Source organism: Ranitomeya imitator, chromosome 7, assembly GCF_032444005.1.
Source record: "Ranitomeya imitator isolate aRanImi1 chromosome 7, aRanImi1.pri, whole genome shotgun sequence".
NCBI classification, from domain to species: domain Eukaryota; kingdom Metazoa; phylum Chordata; class Amphibia; order Anura; family Dendrobatidae; genus Ranitomeya; species Ranitomeya imitator.
The window spans coordinates 27,273,099-27,287,354 of NC_091288.1; the positions used below are offsets into that span (position 1 = coordinate 27,273,099).

Below are 14,256 nucleotides of genomic sequence, written 5' to 3' on the forward strand. Positions count from 1 at the left end.
TACAAAAATTCCCTCCAACCTGATCTGCAAATGGGACTGAGTGTCCAGAGAGTATTGTGCAACAAACTAGAACAGGACGCGTGCACGATACTCCGTGTTTTCTGTGACAGTCCTGCCCAGCATGCGCTTATCTCTTCATACCCAATGTCAGCAGGCAGGAGAGTTTGCCTGGACAACCCCTTTAAGCTGATCTATCTATATGTGACAGTAATGATTCGATTACCTCAAAAATGGCGTCTGAGCAGCCTGGGTGGTTACTGTTGAGTTGATATGGGGTGGTAGAGATCTCAGGGGTCCGATCTGATCGGGGTTCATGCTGTATCCTTGTGGAAGAGCTGAAGTATGTACCTGGGGTATGCCGTGCACCATATAGCTGCCACCCTGAGGCTGTCCGGGATATCCCTGAGGAGGAGGAAAGAATTTATTATACTGCATTATAACAGAATATAAATGAACCACTCGATCAAAGTCAGATCCCACAATCGTGTGGCGTTACCCTGCCTCTCGAAAGAAAAAGAGGTGCCGGATCGAAGGAAGTAAGACACGACTGTATTATCGGACTGCGCTGGGGTCAATAATCAGAAATCTGTCTGCGCAGGAGCGCAATACACAAAAACATGTCCACAGGTATCCATTCACCCTCTTTTGGCCATTTTAGGGTGGTACCACTAGCATATTTTTTTCTGCAATCATAAACCAAAGCCTGAGCAAGAACGCTGTCTGCAAGATAATATACCGAAGACGACGTCCAGGTAACTTAAAAAAAGCAGAATACATTCAAGCAGTGAGAAGTCGGCGGCTTTTGCTCCGGTCCTCAGAGACCAAACTTTTCAACAAAGCGTCTCTTCTTAACAAGCGGTCCCTCCGGAGTCAGTGTCAGGGGTCGGCCTAAAAATGGTTAGTGCGGAACAAGATAAAAGTAGATGCTTCCAGGAGACATCATCCTGCCCGGCGTATGAAGAGATCATAATCCAATTTACTGCTGCTCTCGGACCAGCGTGCAGCCGCAGCGAGAAATCTCAGGTGACCTTCACGACTCCGAACGCTTCTGACGGACCTGGGTCAACGCTTAGGTTTTTGTTTTTTTTTAATCCACTTTGCAAATGAAGTGAATATTCCCCATGTTAGCCAAGATGTCACAAAAAATGTGACAAATGGCACAATTATACTTTATCTCACAGTAGAACGGACTTGTTTCTGCAGTATTCTGCCCCATTGAGCCACGGTACGTCACATCCAAGCGTCACCCTCCGATTTCCGCTTCTTATCATGCAGTTTGCAATATGCAAAAATCTTCAGGATGAACAAACTTTAGAAAAAAAATTCGTAACTATTCTTCACTTTTAACTAGAAGAATTACTGGGTATGGACTAAGTGATCCAGCGATGATACCAGGGACACGATAGATGCGGGGTTCATGATTCATCCGAGAACCAAACCCAGGAAAAAGGAGTAACGCCAAACCCAATAAATTAATTTTGAGGATTATTTGGACATTAATAAGAAGCATAAGGCACATTAATTTGATATTTTTTAGGTCTGCAAAACAATGGATTCCAGAGCATTGAAATCAGGGTGTGTGCTGGACTCCTATCTTTAAAGTTCGGGCGTTTCAATGGGATATGCTATCAATGTCTGACCAGCTGTGGTCCAACCTCCGGTACCCCGCTAGTGAGGGGACGCAGAGCTGGCGCTAGTGTATGTGCCATGAATATTGTCTATCGGTGTGCTGGCAGTGAAAGGAACCGCAGCAAATTGCATACAAGTACATGAGGTTGTCTGCCGGTCCCTGAAAACACAAGTGCCATGCACACTCAGGATCAGTGGGGGTCCCACAGATCAGACCATCGCCGATCATAAAGTGATCCACATCCTAGCCCAGTTACATAGCAGAAACACTTTGTATACTGCTATCCATATATGAATCAGGTAACCTATTCCAGTGACTCAGGCTTCTGATAATGTAAAACAAAGTGCCCAAACCTGCATGGTGACCCCGAGGGATGTTGGGGGGTACTGTGTCTGCGGAGGAGGCTTGTTGTACATAGAATACATAGGAGCTTCATTCACAAGTTTGTTGTAGAGCTCTAAAGCTTCCAGCACCTTCACATTCAGCTCAGAAAGCTCCGAATGTTTCCTGGAGACACAGGAGGGACAGATATAACTACAAGGACAATCCAAAGAACAGCACAAAACTACCGAAAAATAAAAAATAACATTCCCAGTGTGCATAAGTCATCAACGAAATACTGACGTGGCCTAAGAATCGGACCCACAAATGCTCAGAGCGGCATGGAGATCGTCGATATTTTGTAACCTTCAAACATCATGAGAATTGATTTGCAGGACGGACTCCATCGGCCACGTCAGTAATCTGTGGCTGCCGAGGAGGAGCCCCGAGAAGCGCCTGTTGAACCGCGTCCACGGCTCCTTCTGATTAGCCGGCCTGGCACCGTTGTTGCGGTGTCGTGATGTACATGTGACATCGTGCCAGGCAGGCTAATCAAAAGAAGAGCCGAGGATGCCACGCGCCGATTCTCAGAACACAGATCACCAACGAGGCTGATGGACCGGGGTCCTGCGAATGGATCCGCAGCCATTCCCCCCAAACTTAGTAAATTGATACAATTAAGGAGAAACCAGACATGTGAAATGCGCGGAACGGGATCTGTCCGGGCACTGAATACTGTAATGACTTTGTATCTGCCATTAATAAAAATGAAGCTGCGCAGATCTGAAGGCCCACGTGGATCGGCAGTCGTTTGCTTCCCACTTACATGGAGCCGTTTGTGAGCACGAATGATCGTTCTTCGACATTGTCAGCAAAAAACGTCCAGTGCCGCGTCGGTGATAGACAACCGATGATTATTTGACACTCTCACCATAGTTTATACGCATCCTAAATGGGGTACTTCCATCTCAGAGATCCTATCCCAATATGTACTAGGTATAATAATAATAATAATAATAATAATAGCAAATACCTCCAATTAGAAATGTAGTGCAGTTTTTCGGATTCACGATGTCACTTACCCTATGTGCACTGCATTGCAGTCGTTTAGGTATCCATGGTTACGACTACTGATATAGTGACAGTTAGTGGTCATAACCATGGGTACTGCAATGCTGTGCACATGGGGTAAGAAACAGAGCTAATCAGAAGAACTATACTACAATTCTAATTGGATGAACTTGCTACTATTATAATTATTATTACACCTACCACATATTGGGATAGGATCTTGGGAGATGGGAATACCCATGTAAGCCCTCATATACACATTACATGGGTGACGAACAAATGATGATTGGGCCGATAGTTCAGCCGGCAGCCGTACTAGCCCTCTCTTTCTTACACAGGAGCGATCGTTCATCCGAGCGCACGTGTCCTCTTTTGTTAAAGCCCCCGACAGACATCTCTGCCAGCGACTTATCTCCATGAGAACACAGCCCTTATCAGTCTGAAATCAGACATGCCCGATCAACGTCTTCCCGACAATCAGTTGGCAGGCATCTCCGTACACATTACAGTGTCGGAGAAAATTGACAGGTTGCTGCAACCAGGCGCTGCATACAACTCTGATGTGATTCACACACGCAGAATTTCCCATATGCCTCCCGAGGAACTATATCATGGGAGGGAAACGCGTCGAGGCGAGACTACTGGTATCATGATATGAATACAGATAAGTGCACCAGTGTTCATTGGATTCTTTCACCATACGTGGATTTGTAACTTTGGTTTGGGCATGGTGCAATAAGTAATGTTGAGACACATTGAATGAGGGGTATGTTGCAATAACTATATATCTGGCATGTACTTGTTTGGGGGTCGGAGAAAGAACCTCTATTGGATGATCCCAGGTCTACTATTGAGTGTGTTTTTTGAATGTACTGCACCGCCCTCTCTCTTTTTCTCTATTTTTGTTATGGTCTGACTGATACTGGGGGTCTGTAATAACTTTTCACTAGTGGTAATCCCATAGGCACCTCCCTGTGCAGTGTCCCTGTGTACCTGAGGGATTTATTAGGGCCACTAGGGTAAGCCGCTGAGGAGCGGGGGCGCCATAATGCGTCCAAGAGGGTGCCAACCTCCGCTGGTTGGCAGGGATGTCTCTTAGGGACTAATTAGGGTGTAACAACCATTAGAGTAGGATTGCCCGATAGTACTGTCAGACCATAAAAGATTGTTAACACATTGGTGACTTGTACCTAGCACTGACCTATGTTGGTACGCTTATGTTTGCTTAGGGTCTTGCTTTATAGCCATTGCATGTTTTGGACTATATTCTTAGAATTTAGGATAAGACTCTGTAGTAAGGGACTCTTAGGGTTGGCAGGGCCAGTTGTCGAGGAGCGGGGGTGCCATATTCCGTCCAAGAGGGTGCCAACCTCCGCAGATAGGCAGGGTGAGAGAAGGCAAAAAACATCACAGACAGCAGAATACATCATGTTACGGTGTCAGCTGGCAACACTTAGTATATAGTTTATGGCAGAGCACATGGTCCTGCATATGCCAAGAAGACACGTGTGACCGATATCGGGGGCCTTTTGAGTTGTTTAATAGTTGCTGGTGCATGAGGTCCGAAGAAAAAGGAGAATTAAAGAATGAATGGAAGTGTCTCGGATAAGAAGATTACACATTATTTAACTAGTTGTGTTTGGGTGTCCACTGGATTTAAGGACTCACCTGTCAATCTCCTCTAACTTGTCATCAATCATTGGACCCATTTGTTGACAGATATCTAAAAAAAGAAAAAGAAAAAAACAAAAAAAACAAACACGAAGTATATACTACTATTGCCATGGTAAAAAAAAATGTTTTTTTCCTACATTTTCCATTAACATCAACACTGATTTTGATAAGAATTTTCACCTTTGAGAAATTTTATTCCTCTACATAAATGCTTGCATTTTGGGATCAAAAATGATTTTTGTAATTGGGTGTCATTAAAAATGTTGAAATTGATTCTCTCCGTCAGTGAGCTCATTTTGACAGAGATTTTGTATTTTATATTCGCTATTTCTCTGCACTCGTTTCAGGGTTTTTTTTTAACCAGATCAAACTTTAGCTCAATTTTGATATATTCTGAGGTCATAAATCAGTACATAGGAGTTCAGAAATAGAGTGATAACAAAAAAAGTTACAAAAAAGCTCACTGACAGATTTTCAGTTAACTCATTCGGCATCTAGAATGAGTGAATGGACGCAGGTCTCCCTAGAGAAACAAAGGATCAGGTATGCTGAAACTAACCATGCCTGACTCTTTTCCTCCCCCCGACATCTGTCTTCTGGGGACAACACTAGACAAATTATATGGTCGGTCGCTCAGCCAAAAAAAAAAAAAGAGACAGGCTCAGCCAATATTCGCCTTTACTCCTGAACGTTCATGGAGACCCTGGATTAGGTGAGGTGTTTCCTGTATATTTGGATGTAACCCAATACCTTCTAAATCCAGCAGAGTGACTGAATCCGGCTTGGGGTCTGTGGGATCGATGCTCTGAAGTAAATGTAATGTCTGGTCCATTTTTTCCTGGAAAAGAGTAGAGAATTAATTTAGACAATATTTGTAGAATTTACATGTTCTATTGTCGTGTGACACCTGAGTCTGTGACCTAAAAGAGGGGATTCCAGGGAATCTTCTGGATACTAGGATTGGGGGGGGGGGTCCGACCACTGGGAACCACATTGATTCCACCCAATCTAAGGAAAAGTTTGCATAGAGATGTGATGGACTGGAGACCCCACTATAGTAAGCACTGGTAATTGTACAGGAGGAGGTGAGCTGTGACATCACATATTGTGAATGGTGGATCCTGTGTTATCTACTGTATATAGAGGTGTTATCAGTCACTGTACAGGAGGAGGAGGTGAGCTGTCACATAATAATAATAATTTTATTTATATCGCGCCAACATATTCTGCAGCGCTTTACAAATTATAGAGGGGACTTGTACAGACAATAGACATTACAGCATAACAGAAATCACAGTTCAAAATAGATACCAAGAGGAATGAGGGCCCTGCTGCTCGCAAGCTTACAATCTATAAGGGAAAGGGGAGACACGAGAGGTGGACATCACCTATTGTGAGTGATGGATCCTGTGTTATCTACTGTATATAGAGGTGTTATCAGTCATTGTACAGGAGGAGGAGGTGAGCTGTGATATAATCTATTGTGAATGGTGGATCCTGTGTTACCTACTGTATATAGAGGTGTTATCAGTCATTGTACAGGAGGAGGGGGTGAGCTGTGACATCACCTATTGTGAATGGTGGATCCTGTGTTATCTACTGTATATAGAGGTGTTATCAGTCATTGTACAGGAGGAGGAGGTGAGCTGTGATATAATCTATTGTGAATGGTGGATCCTGTGTTACCTACTGTATATAGAGGTGTTATCAGTCATTGTACAGGAGGAGGTGAGCTGTGATATCTATTGTGAATGGTGGATCCTGTGTTATCTACTGTATATAGAGGTGTCATCAGTCATTGTACAGGAGGAGGTGAGCTGTGATATCTCCTATTGTGAATGGTAGATCTTGCATTTTCTACTATATATAGTGGAATCAATCATTGTAACATTGTCTGTGGTGACAATGAGACTGCTGAAAAGTCTTCTGTACATAACAGGAAGTAGGAGTCTAATACTTGTTACCTATGACTGTTGTGTTTGAAACTGTTAAACTGTAAAGCGCTGCGGAATATGTTGGCGCTATATAAATAAAGATTATTATTATTATAAGGCGTTGTGATCAGGGTGAAAATTACAAGGTTTTGATTCCTTTTTATATGTCAAAAATAAATAAAAATATTTTCATTTTAAAAGCATAATTTAGACACTAGCTGATTTACCAGTGACACATTCCCTTTAAGAAAAAAAAAATCTGCACATACCTCATCTATGAATACTGGCTCAGGTTCATCAGGTTCAGACTTGGCTGCTGCTTCCAGAACGACCTCTTCAGAAGGAGAAGCGTTATCAGCAACGGCTAAACCAAAGTAAAACGCAGAATAGTCAATGACACGGCCACGCTCAGGCCACACGGGATGCGCCACGCACGGGCCATACGGGACGGGCCACGCTCAGGCCTTAAGGGATGGGCCACACGGGACGGGCCACGCTCAGGCCATACGGGATGCGCCACGCACAGGCCATACGGGACGGGCCACGCTCAGGCCATACGGGACGGGCCACGCTCAGGCCATACGGGACGGGCCACGCTCAGGCCATACGGGACGGGCCACGCTCAGGCCATACGGGACGGGCCACGCTCAGGCCATACGGGACGGGCCACGCTCAGGCCATACGGGACGGGCCACGCTCAGGCCATACGGGACGGGCCACGCTCAGGCCATACGGGACGGGCCACGCTCAGGCCATACGGGATGCGCCATGCTCAGGCCATGTCTTGTGGCTGTTCGATAGTCGCAACACATGCAAGGATTGACTAACAAACAGGCAATACCTGCATGTGTTGTGGCTGTCTAACAGCCACGAGACATGCAGGCGCGGGGACTCGAAGATATTTTTCCAACACGCCGAAGACACTCGGTTAGCACCCGAGCATCCTGAGATAACACCTTATCCCAGCACATTCGCTTATCACTACTAAGGACTACTACTAAGTGTCGGCTCTTTCTATTTTGATACAATTGGTACTTAAAATGTGAACCGTCAGCAATGAAGTAAAGAGAGGAGGCTTCAGCTATTGGGCTGCAGCACTTCAGAAGCCATCCAGGCTCTTCCCTTTGAAACAGCAGCTCGTTAGACATCAATTAACATTTTCTACTCAAGAAGCAAAGAAAACCCGAATACACAGCAGCCATCTGTTGGGCGCTGCTCAAATGCTGCTATTTGCATTGCCGCATAGATTCGTGACATTTATAGAACTGGCTGCTGTCAATTCCTCTGATTTAATAACTGTTCCTGATCAATATGGAACGATTCTTCTCTGTAAGTAAAACAGTCATAGAGCAGAGCGAGGGAAAGTGGAGGCGACCTGAAGACAAGACGCTGCTGCGTACAGACACTGGCGAGACCCCGATCTGAAGCCTTACAAGACCACCAATTTCTATATGGACCATCCCAAGTGAATCACTACAAAAATAAACAAATACTATACTCTCCTCCTAGTTGGCTCTGTGGAGGAATTATGGCAATCTATATCATGCTATGCTATCTATATAATGTTTATTGCTAACCCAGCCATCACACAGACCCATCTGCTCCGTTACATACCTGCTTCAGGCTCCGCATTTAAGGCTGTAGAGACAAAATTGGACGGGAACAATCCGACCCCTCTGTGATTTTCTCCCTTCCACCAGTTTGTATCGCTACGAATGAACGTCATGTAAAACAAGTCAGATTTCTAGTACCAAGTATTAATTGTAAAAGAAAAGAACACAGCAAGTGAATGGAAGCATCAATGAGGCTCTTGCGGAGGATTAAGGGTATGTGCACACGTAGAATGATCCTTTGCGGATTTTTCCGCAGCGGATTTGATAAATCTGCTGCAGTTTTTACTGCAGATTTATTGCGTTTTCTACTGCGGATTCTGCTGCGGTTTTCCATCTGCAGTTTCCTATTGGAGCAGATGTAAAACCGCTGCGGATTCCGCACAAAGAATTGACATGCTGCGGAAAATAATCCGCTGCGTTTTCGCGCGTTTTTTTCCGCAGCATGGGCACAGCGTTTTCTGATTTCCATAGGTTTACATTGTACTGTAAACTTATGGGAAACTGCTGCGGATCCGCAGGTGCGGAAACGCTGCAGATCCGCAGCAAAATCCGCAACGTGTGCACAGAGCCTAAGGATTTTTTTTTTTGCCTACGGTCTGAATATCAAAATGTAACACACTATAACTATAGTGCCTGGATTGAAGTCATTTATTATAATACAAAGGATTTAGAGGGGCAGAGACGCCCCCATATCTAACTTGTCATAGAATAGTTCAGAAATCCATACGGCTCTATTCACACTTCTATTTGGAGGAGTTTGGTCCGGTTTTCCATCGCAGCAGGAATGGCACGGATGTGCGTGGACTCTCCATCGGTAACACTGATTATTATATGGCTTACTAATAGAATCAGTTCTTGGAATACTGTCCATTAAAGTAAAAAGGACGTTTCTACATTACCAAGCACAACGCTGCCGAGTGGAGGACGTGCTGGCAACACTCACATGAGCTGACTGGTGGGGGGTGCCGAGCTTTGGACCCCGCTGATCTGTTCCTGATGGCCTTCGATATTGTGATCATGGAAAGCCCTAACATGTGACTGGTTGCACACACTTTTTTACCTATCGTCCAGCACAATTATGATTTCTCCGCTTTTAAACGTCAGCTCGTTGTCCTCCACGGCCTCAAAGTCATAGAGCGCTCGGACTTTCCTGGCCGTCTTCTGGCTGTCATGATGTGCGTCCACGGTTGGGTACAGGGATTTGATCTCTGATGGTTGCGTCTTTTGCTCTTGCAGGGATAACTCGATTGCTGTCAATTGGGAGAAAAATGATTTTAATTCAGGCAAAGAGAAAAAACATGATAATCACTGAATAACACGTGAAAGTATAAGAGAATCTGTAGTAAGCCCAGATCGCCAAGACTTCCTGCAGTTCTCATGTAGAAAGTGATGTGAGCTCGAGTACTAGAACCACAAGAAGTATTGCGTCCATTAGGGTACATATTGCTGATGAGCGAACGTACAGGGATAAGGTGTTATCTAAGCATGCTCGTGTGCTAACGAAGTGTCTTCGGTGTGCATGAAAAATATGTTAAGAGTCGCGGCTTCTTGACAGCTGCAACACATGAACATATTTTTCGAGCACGCGGAAGACACTCTTAGCACATGAGCATGATCAGATAACACCCTATTCGAGCACATTTGCTCAAAACTTGTACACGTACTTAGCATTTGGCACATGCCATAGAAAAGCTCCTGGACCAAAAAAGAAAGAACCTCCATGGAGCAGATATTCATTAGTAGAGCAATGCTGCTAACATTCACCTAAATAAGGACATTATTACGTGGCTGCATTAATGAGATTTAAAAAAAAAAAAATACATCTTTCACCTACATACAGGATAAGTGATTGCTGGACACCCGGCAAATCCAAGAACGGCGGCCACAAAGCTCCAGGTATGAATGAAGTGTCCACGACTGACCCCTGCTCTAATCACAAGTGTAGCTTATAAAATTTGTGGTGGTCCCAGTTGTTGTAGCCACACTGATCACTCCTTCATCTCCCATCCTAATTTATAGTGGGAGAACTCCTTTAAGACCACCTCAACTCCATCGGAGCTACCGCAACCCCCGACCTACTGTCTCCTCCCCATAATCCTGTAGAATGTAAGCCCGCAAGGGCAGGGTCCTTGCCCCTCTGTATCAGTCTGTCATTGTTAGTTTATTTCTCATGTACTGCACCATGGAATTATTGGTGCTATATAAATAAATAATATTATTATTATTATGGCCATCTGATACCTACCAGACTAAGGCCTCGTTCAGACATCCGTTTTTCCTGCACGCGTTCTCTCCCGTGTTTTTCAAGGATATAACTCGTACATAGTATAGTCTATGGGGCTATTCACATGTCTGATTTTTTTTTTTATTTTAGTGGACCGAGCAGTCCGATATTGATTTGAGTGTTGGATCAAAATCGGCAATGCTAGTCCATGAAAAAATGTAAAAAAAAAAATAAAATAAAAAAATCGGACTGCACTCGGATGCCATCAGTGTGCTAGATGTTTTTTATGGACTAATTGAGTTGGAAAAACTTTTTTTTCTTCTCATCCCAGAAAAACTGATCAAACGCCGATGAAATGCTGATCAAAAACACTAATAATAATCTTAATAATAATAATCTTTATTTTTATATAGCGCTAACATATTACGCAGCGCTTTACAGTTTGCACACATTTTCATCGCTGTCCCCGATGGGGCTCACAATCTAAATTCCCTATCAGTATGTCTTTGGAATGAAATCCAGTGGGTTTTTCACCCAACGTGAATAAAACGGACATCTGAATGAGGCCTTACATAATAACCAGTCACCCACAGAAGCCAAGCTTTACCCTGTAGCTACAAAAAAAAAATAATTGAAGGGATTTGTTTTCTGTTTATTAGGTGATTACTGCATTAAACCACATTACAGTGGCGTGTAAATTACTGTTATTGTGAAGTTAAAGGCTTAAAGTTATAGATGACACATTTCCTTTGCATTTTAAACAAAACAAAATGATATTGTCATTTTGTTTTAAACATTACAAAAAGGAAAATGGATCCATGCAAAAGTTTGGGCACCCTTGGAGATTTGTGTGCGCAGATAACGGACCAAGGTTTCAGACCTTAAGGCTACGTGTACACGTAGAATGGTCCACTGCGGATTTTTAAGCAGCGGATTTGATAAATCCGCAGGGCAAAAACACTGCATTTATCCTGCTGATTTACTGCGGTTTTTGTGCGGATTCCACCTACGGTTTTACACCTGCGGATTCCTATTATGGAGCAGGTGTAAAACCGCTGCGGATTCTGCACAAAGAATTGACATGCTGCGGAATGTAAACGGCTACATTTCTGCGCGTTTTTTTCTGCAGCATGTGCACTGGGGATTGTGTTTCCCATAGGTTTACATTGTACTGTAAACGCATGGGAAACTGCTGCGGATCCGCAGAAAAATCCGCAGTGTGTGAACATAGCCTAATTCGCTTGTTAGGGTTATGGCTTGTTCACCATTTTCATCAAGTGGTACAAATTTCCCAACTTTATAAAAACAACAAACAGGCTGTCCATGCAAGTGTTATGACTGTCACACAGCAGCGACACATGCAGCTGCGGCACCAAACAGCTGATTATTGGGAGCGCTGCATTTATCCAGGTTACCGACGCAGCTATTCGGATAAGCACTTATCCGAAGCTATTCAATCACCTCTAGTCATTAAAGGTACCTTCACACTGAACGATATCGCTAGCGATCCGTGACGTTGCAGCGTCCTGGATAGCGATGTCGTTCAGTTTGACACGCAGCAGCGATCAGGATCCTGCTGTGCCATCGTCAGAGCTAGAAGGCCAGAACTTTATTTGGTTGCTGGCTCTCCCGCAGACATCGCTGAATCGGCGTGTGTGACGCCGATTCAGCGATGTCTTCACTGGTAACCAGAGTAAACATCGGGTTACTAAGCGCAGGGCCGCGCTTAGTAACCCGATGTTTACCCTGGTTACCAGCGTAAATGTAAAAAAAACAAACACTACATACTTACATTCCGGTGTCTGTCCTCCGCTGTGCTTCTCTGCACTGTGAGCGCCGGCCAGCCGGAAAGCAGAGCACAGCGGTGACGTCACCACTCTGCTTTCCGGCCGCTGTGCTTACACTGTGCAGGGAAGCACAGCGCCGGGGGACAGTCAGCGGAAGGTAAGTATGAAGTGTTTGTTTTTTTTTTACTTTTACGCTGGTAACCAGGGCAAACATCGGGTTACTAAGCGCGGCCCTGCGCTTAGTAACCCGATGTTTACCCTGGTTACCAGGGGATCGGCATCGTTGGTCGCTGGAGAGCTGTCTGTGTGACAGCTCTCCAGCGACCAAACAGCAACGCTGCAGCGATCGGGATCGTTGTCTAGATCGCTGCAGCGTTGCTAAATGTGAAGGTACCTTAACCCCTTTACCCCCAAGGGTGGTTTGCACGTTAATGACCAGGCCAATTTTTACAATTCTGACCACTGTCCCTTTATGAGGTTATAACTCCGAAACGCTTCAACGGATCCTGGTGATTCTGACATTGTTTTCTCGTGACATATTGTACTTCATGATAGTGGTAAAATTTCTTTGATAGTACCTGCGTTTATTTGTGAAAAAAACGGAAATTTGGCGAAAATTTTGAAAATTTCGCAATTTTCAAACTTTGAATTTTTATGCAATTAAATCACAGAGATATGTCACACAAAATACTTAATAAGTAACATTTCCCACATGTCTCCTTTACATCAGCATAATTTTGGAACCAATTTTTTTTTTTGTTAGGGAGTTATAAGGGTTAAAAGTTGACCAGCAATTTCTCATTTTTACAACACCATTTTTTTTTAGGGACCACGTCTCATTTGAAGTCATTTTGAGGGGTCTATATGATAGAAAATGCCCAAGTGTGACACCATTCTAAAAACTGCACTCCTCAAGGTGCTCAAAACCACATTCAAGAAGTTTATTAACCCTTCAGGTGTTTAATAGGAATTTTTGGAATGTTTAAATAAAAATGAACATTTAACTTTTTTACACAAAAAATTTACTTCAGCTCCAATTTGTTTTATTTTACCAAGGGTAACAGGAGAAATTGGACCCAAAAAGTTGTTGTCCAATTTGTCCTGAGTACGCTGATACCCCATATGTGGCAGTAAACCACTGTTTGGGCGCATGGGAGAGCTCGGAAGGGAAGGAGCGCCATTTGACTTTTCAATGCAAAATTGACAGGAATTGAGATGGGACGCCATGTTGCGTTTGGAGAGCCACTGATGTGCCTAAACATTGAAACCCCCCACAAGTGACACCATTTTGGAAAGTAGACCCCCTAAGGAACTTATCTGGATGTGTGGTGAGCACTTTGACCCACCAAGTGCTTCACAGAAGTTTATAATGCAGAACCGTAAAAATAAAAAATCATATTTTTTCACAAAAATTATATTTTTGCCCCCAATTTTTTATTTTTCCAAGGGTAAGAGAAGAAATTGGACCTCAAAAGTTGTTGTCCAATTTGTCCTGAGTACGCTGATACCCCATATGTGGCAGTAAACCACTGTTTGGGCGCATGGGAGAGCTCGGAAGGGAAGGAGCGCAGTTTGACTTTTCAATGCAAAATTGACAGAAATTGAGATGGGACGCCATGTTGCGTTTGGAGAGCCACTGATGTGCCTAAACATTGAAACCCCCCACAAGTGACACCATTTTGGAAAGTAGACCCCCTAAGGAACTTATCTAGAGGTGTGGTGAGCACTTTGACCCACCAAGTGCTTCACAGAAGTTTATAATGCAGAACCGTAAAAATAAAAAATCATATTTTTTCACAAAAATTATATTTTTGCCCCCAATTTTTTATTTTTCCAAGGGTAAGAGAAGAAATTGGACCTCAAAAGTTGTTGTCCAATTTGTCCCGAGTACGCTGATACCCCATATGTGGCAGTAAACCACTGTTTGGGCGCATGGGAGAGCTCGGAAGGGAAGGAGCGCCGTTTGACTTTTCAATGCAAAATTGACAGGAATTGAGATGGG

General features: G+C 43.9%; 1 protein-coding gene across 1 annotated transcript in view; it reads right to left on the reverse strand.

The window, feature by feature from the left end:
* Positions 1 to 14,256, reverse strand: part of STAM2 (signal transducing adaptor molecule 2) — a 47,037-nt gene that overhangs the window by 6,774 nt on the left and 26,007 nt on the right. The window contains exons 7-13 of the mRNA XM_069732940.1: positions 9,304 to 9,493; positions 8,245 to 8,339; positions 6,900 to 6,994; positions 5,447 to 5,534; positions 4,691 to 4,745; positions 1,984 to 2,137; positions 224 to 402 (exon numbers count right to left, since the gene is read on the reverse strand). Of these exons, the coding sequence (XP_069589041.1) occupies positions 224 to 402; positions 1,984 to 2,137; positions 4,691 to 4,745; positions 5,447 to 5,534; positions 6,900 to 6,994; positions 8,245 to 8,339; positions 9,304 to 9,493 (856 nt within the window). The remainder of the gene's footprint in view (positions 1 to 223; positions 403 to 1,983; positions 2,138 to 4,690; positions 4,746 to 5,446; positions 5,535 to 6,899; positions 6,995 to 8,244; positions 8,340 to 9,303; positions 9,494 to 14,256) is intronic.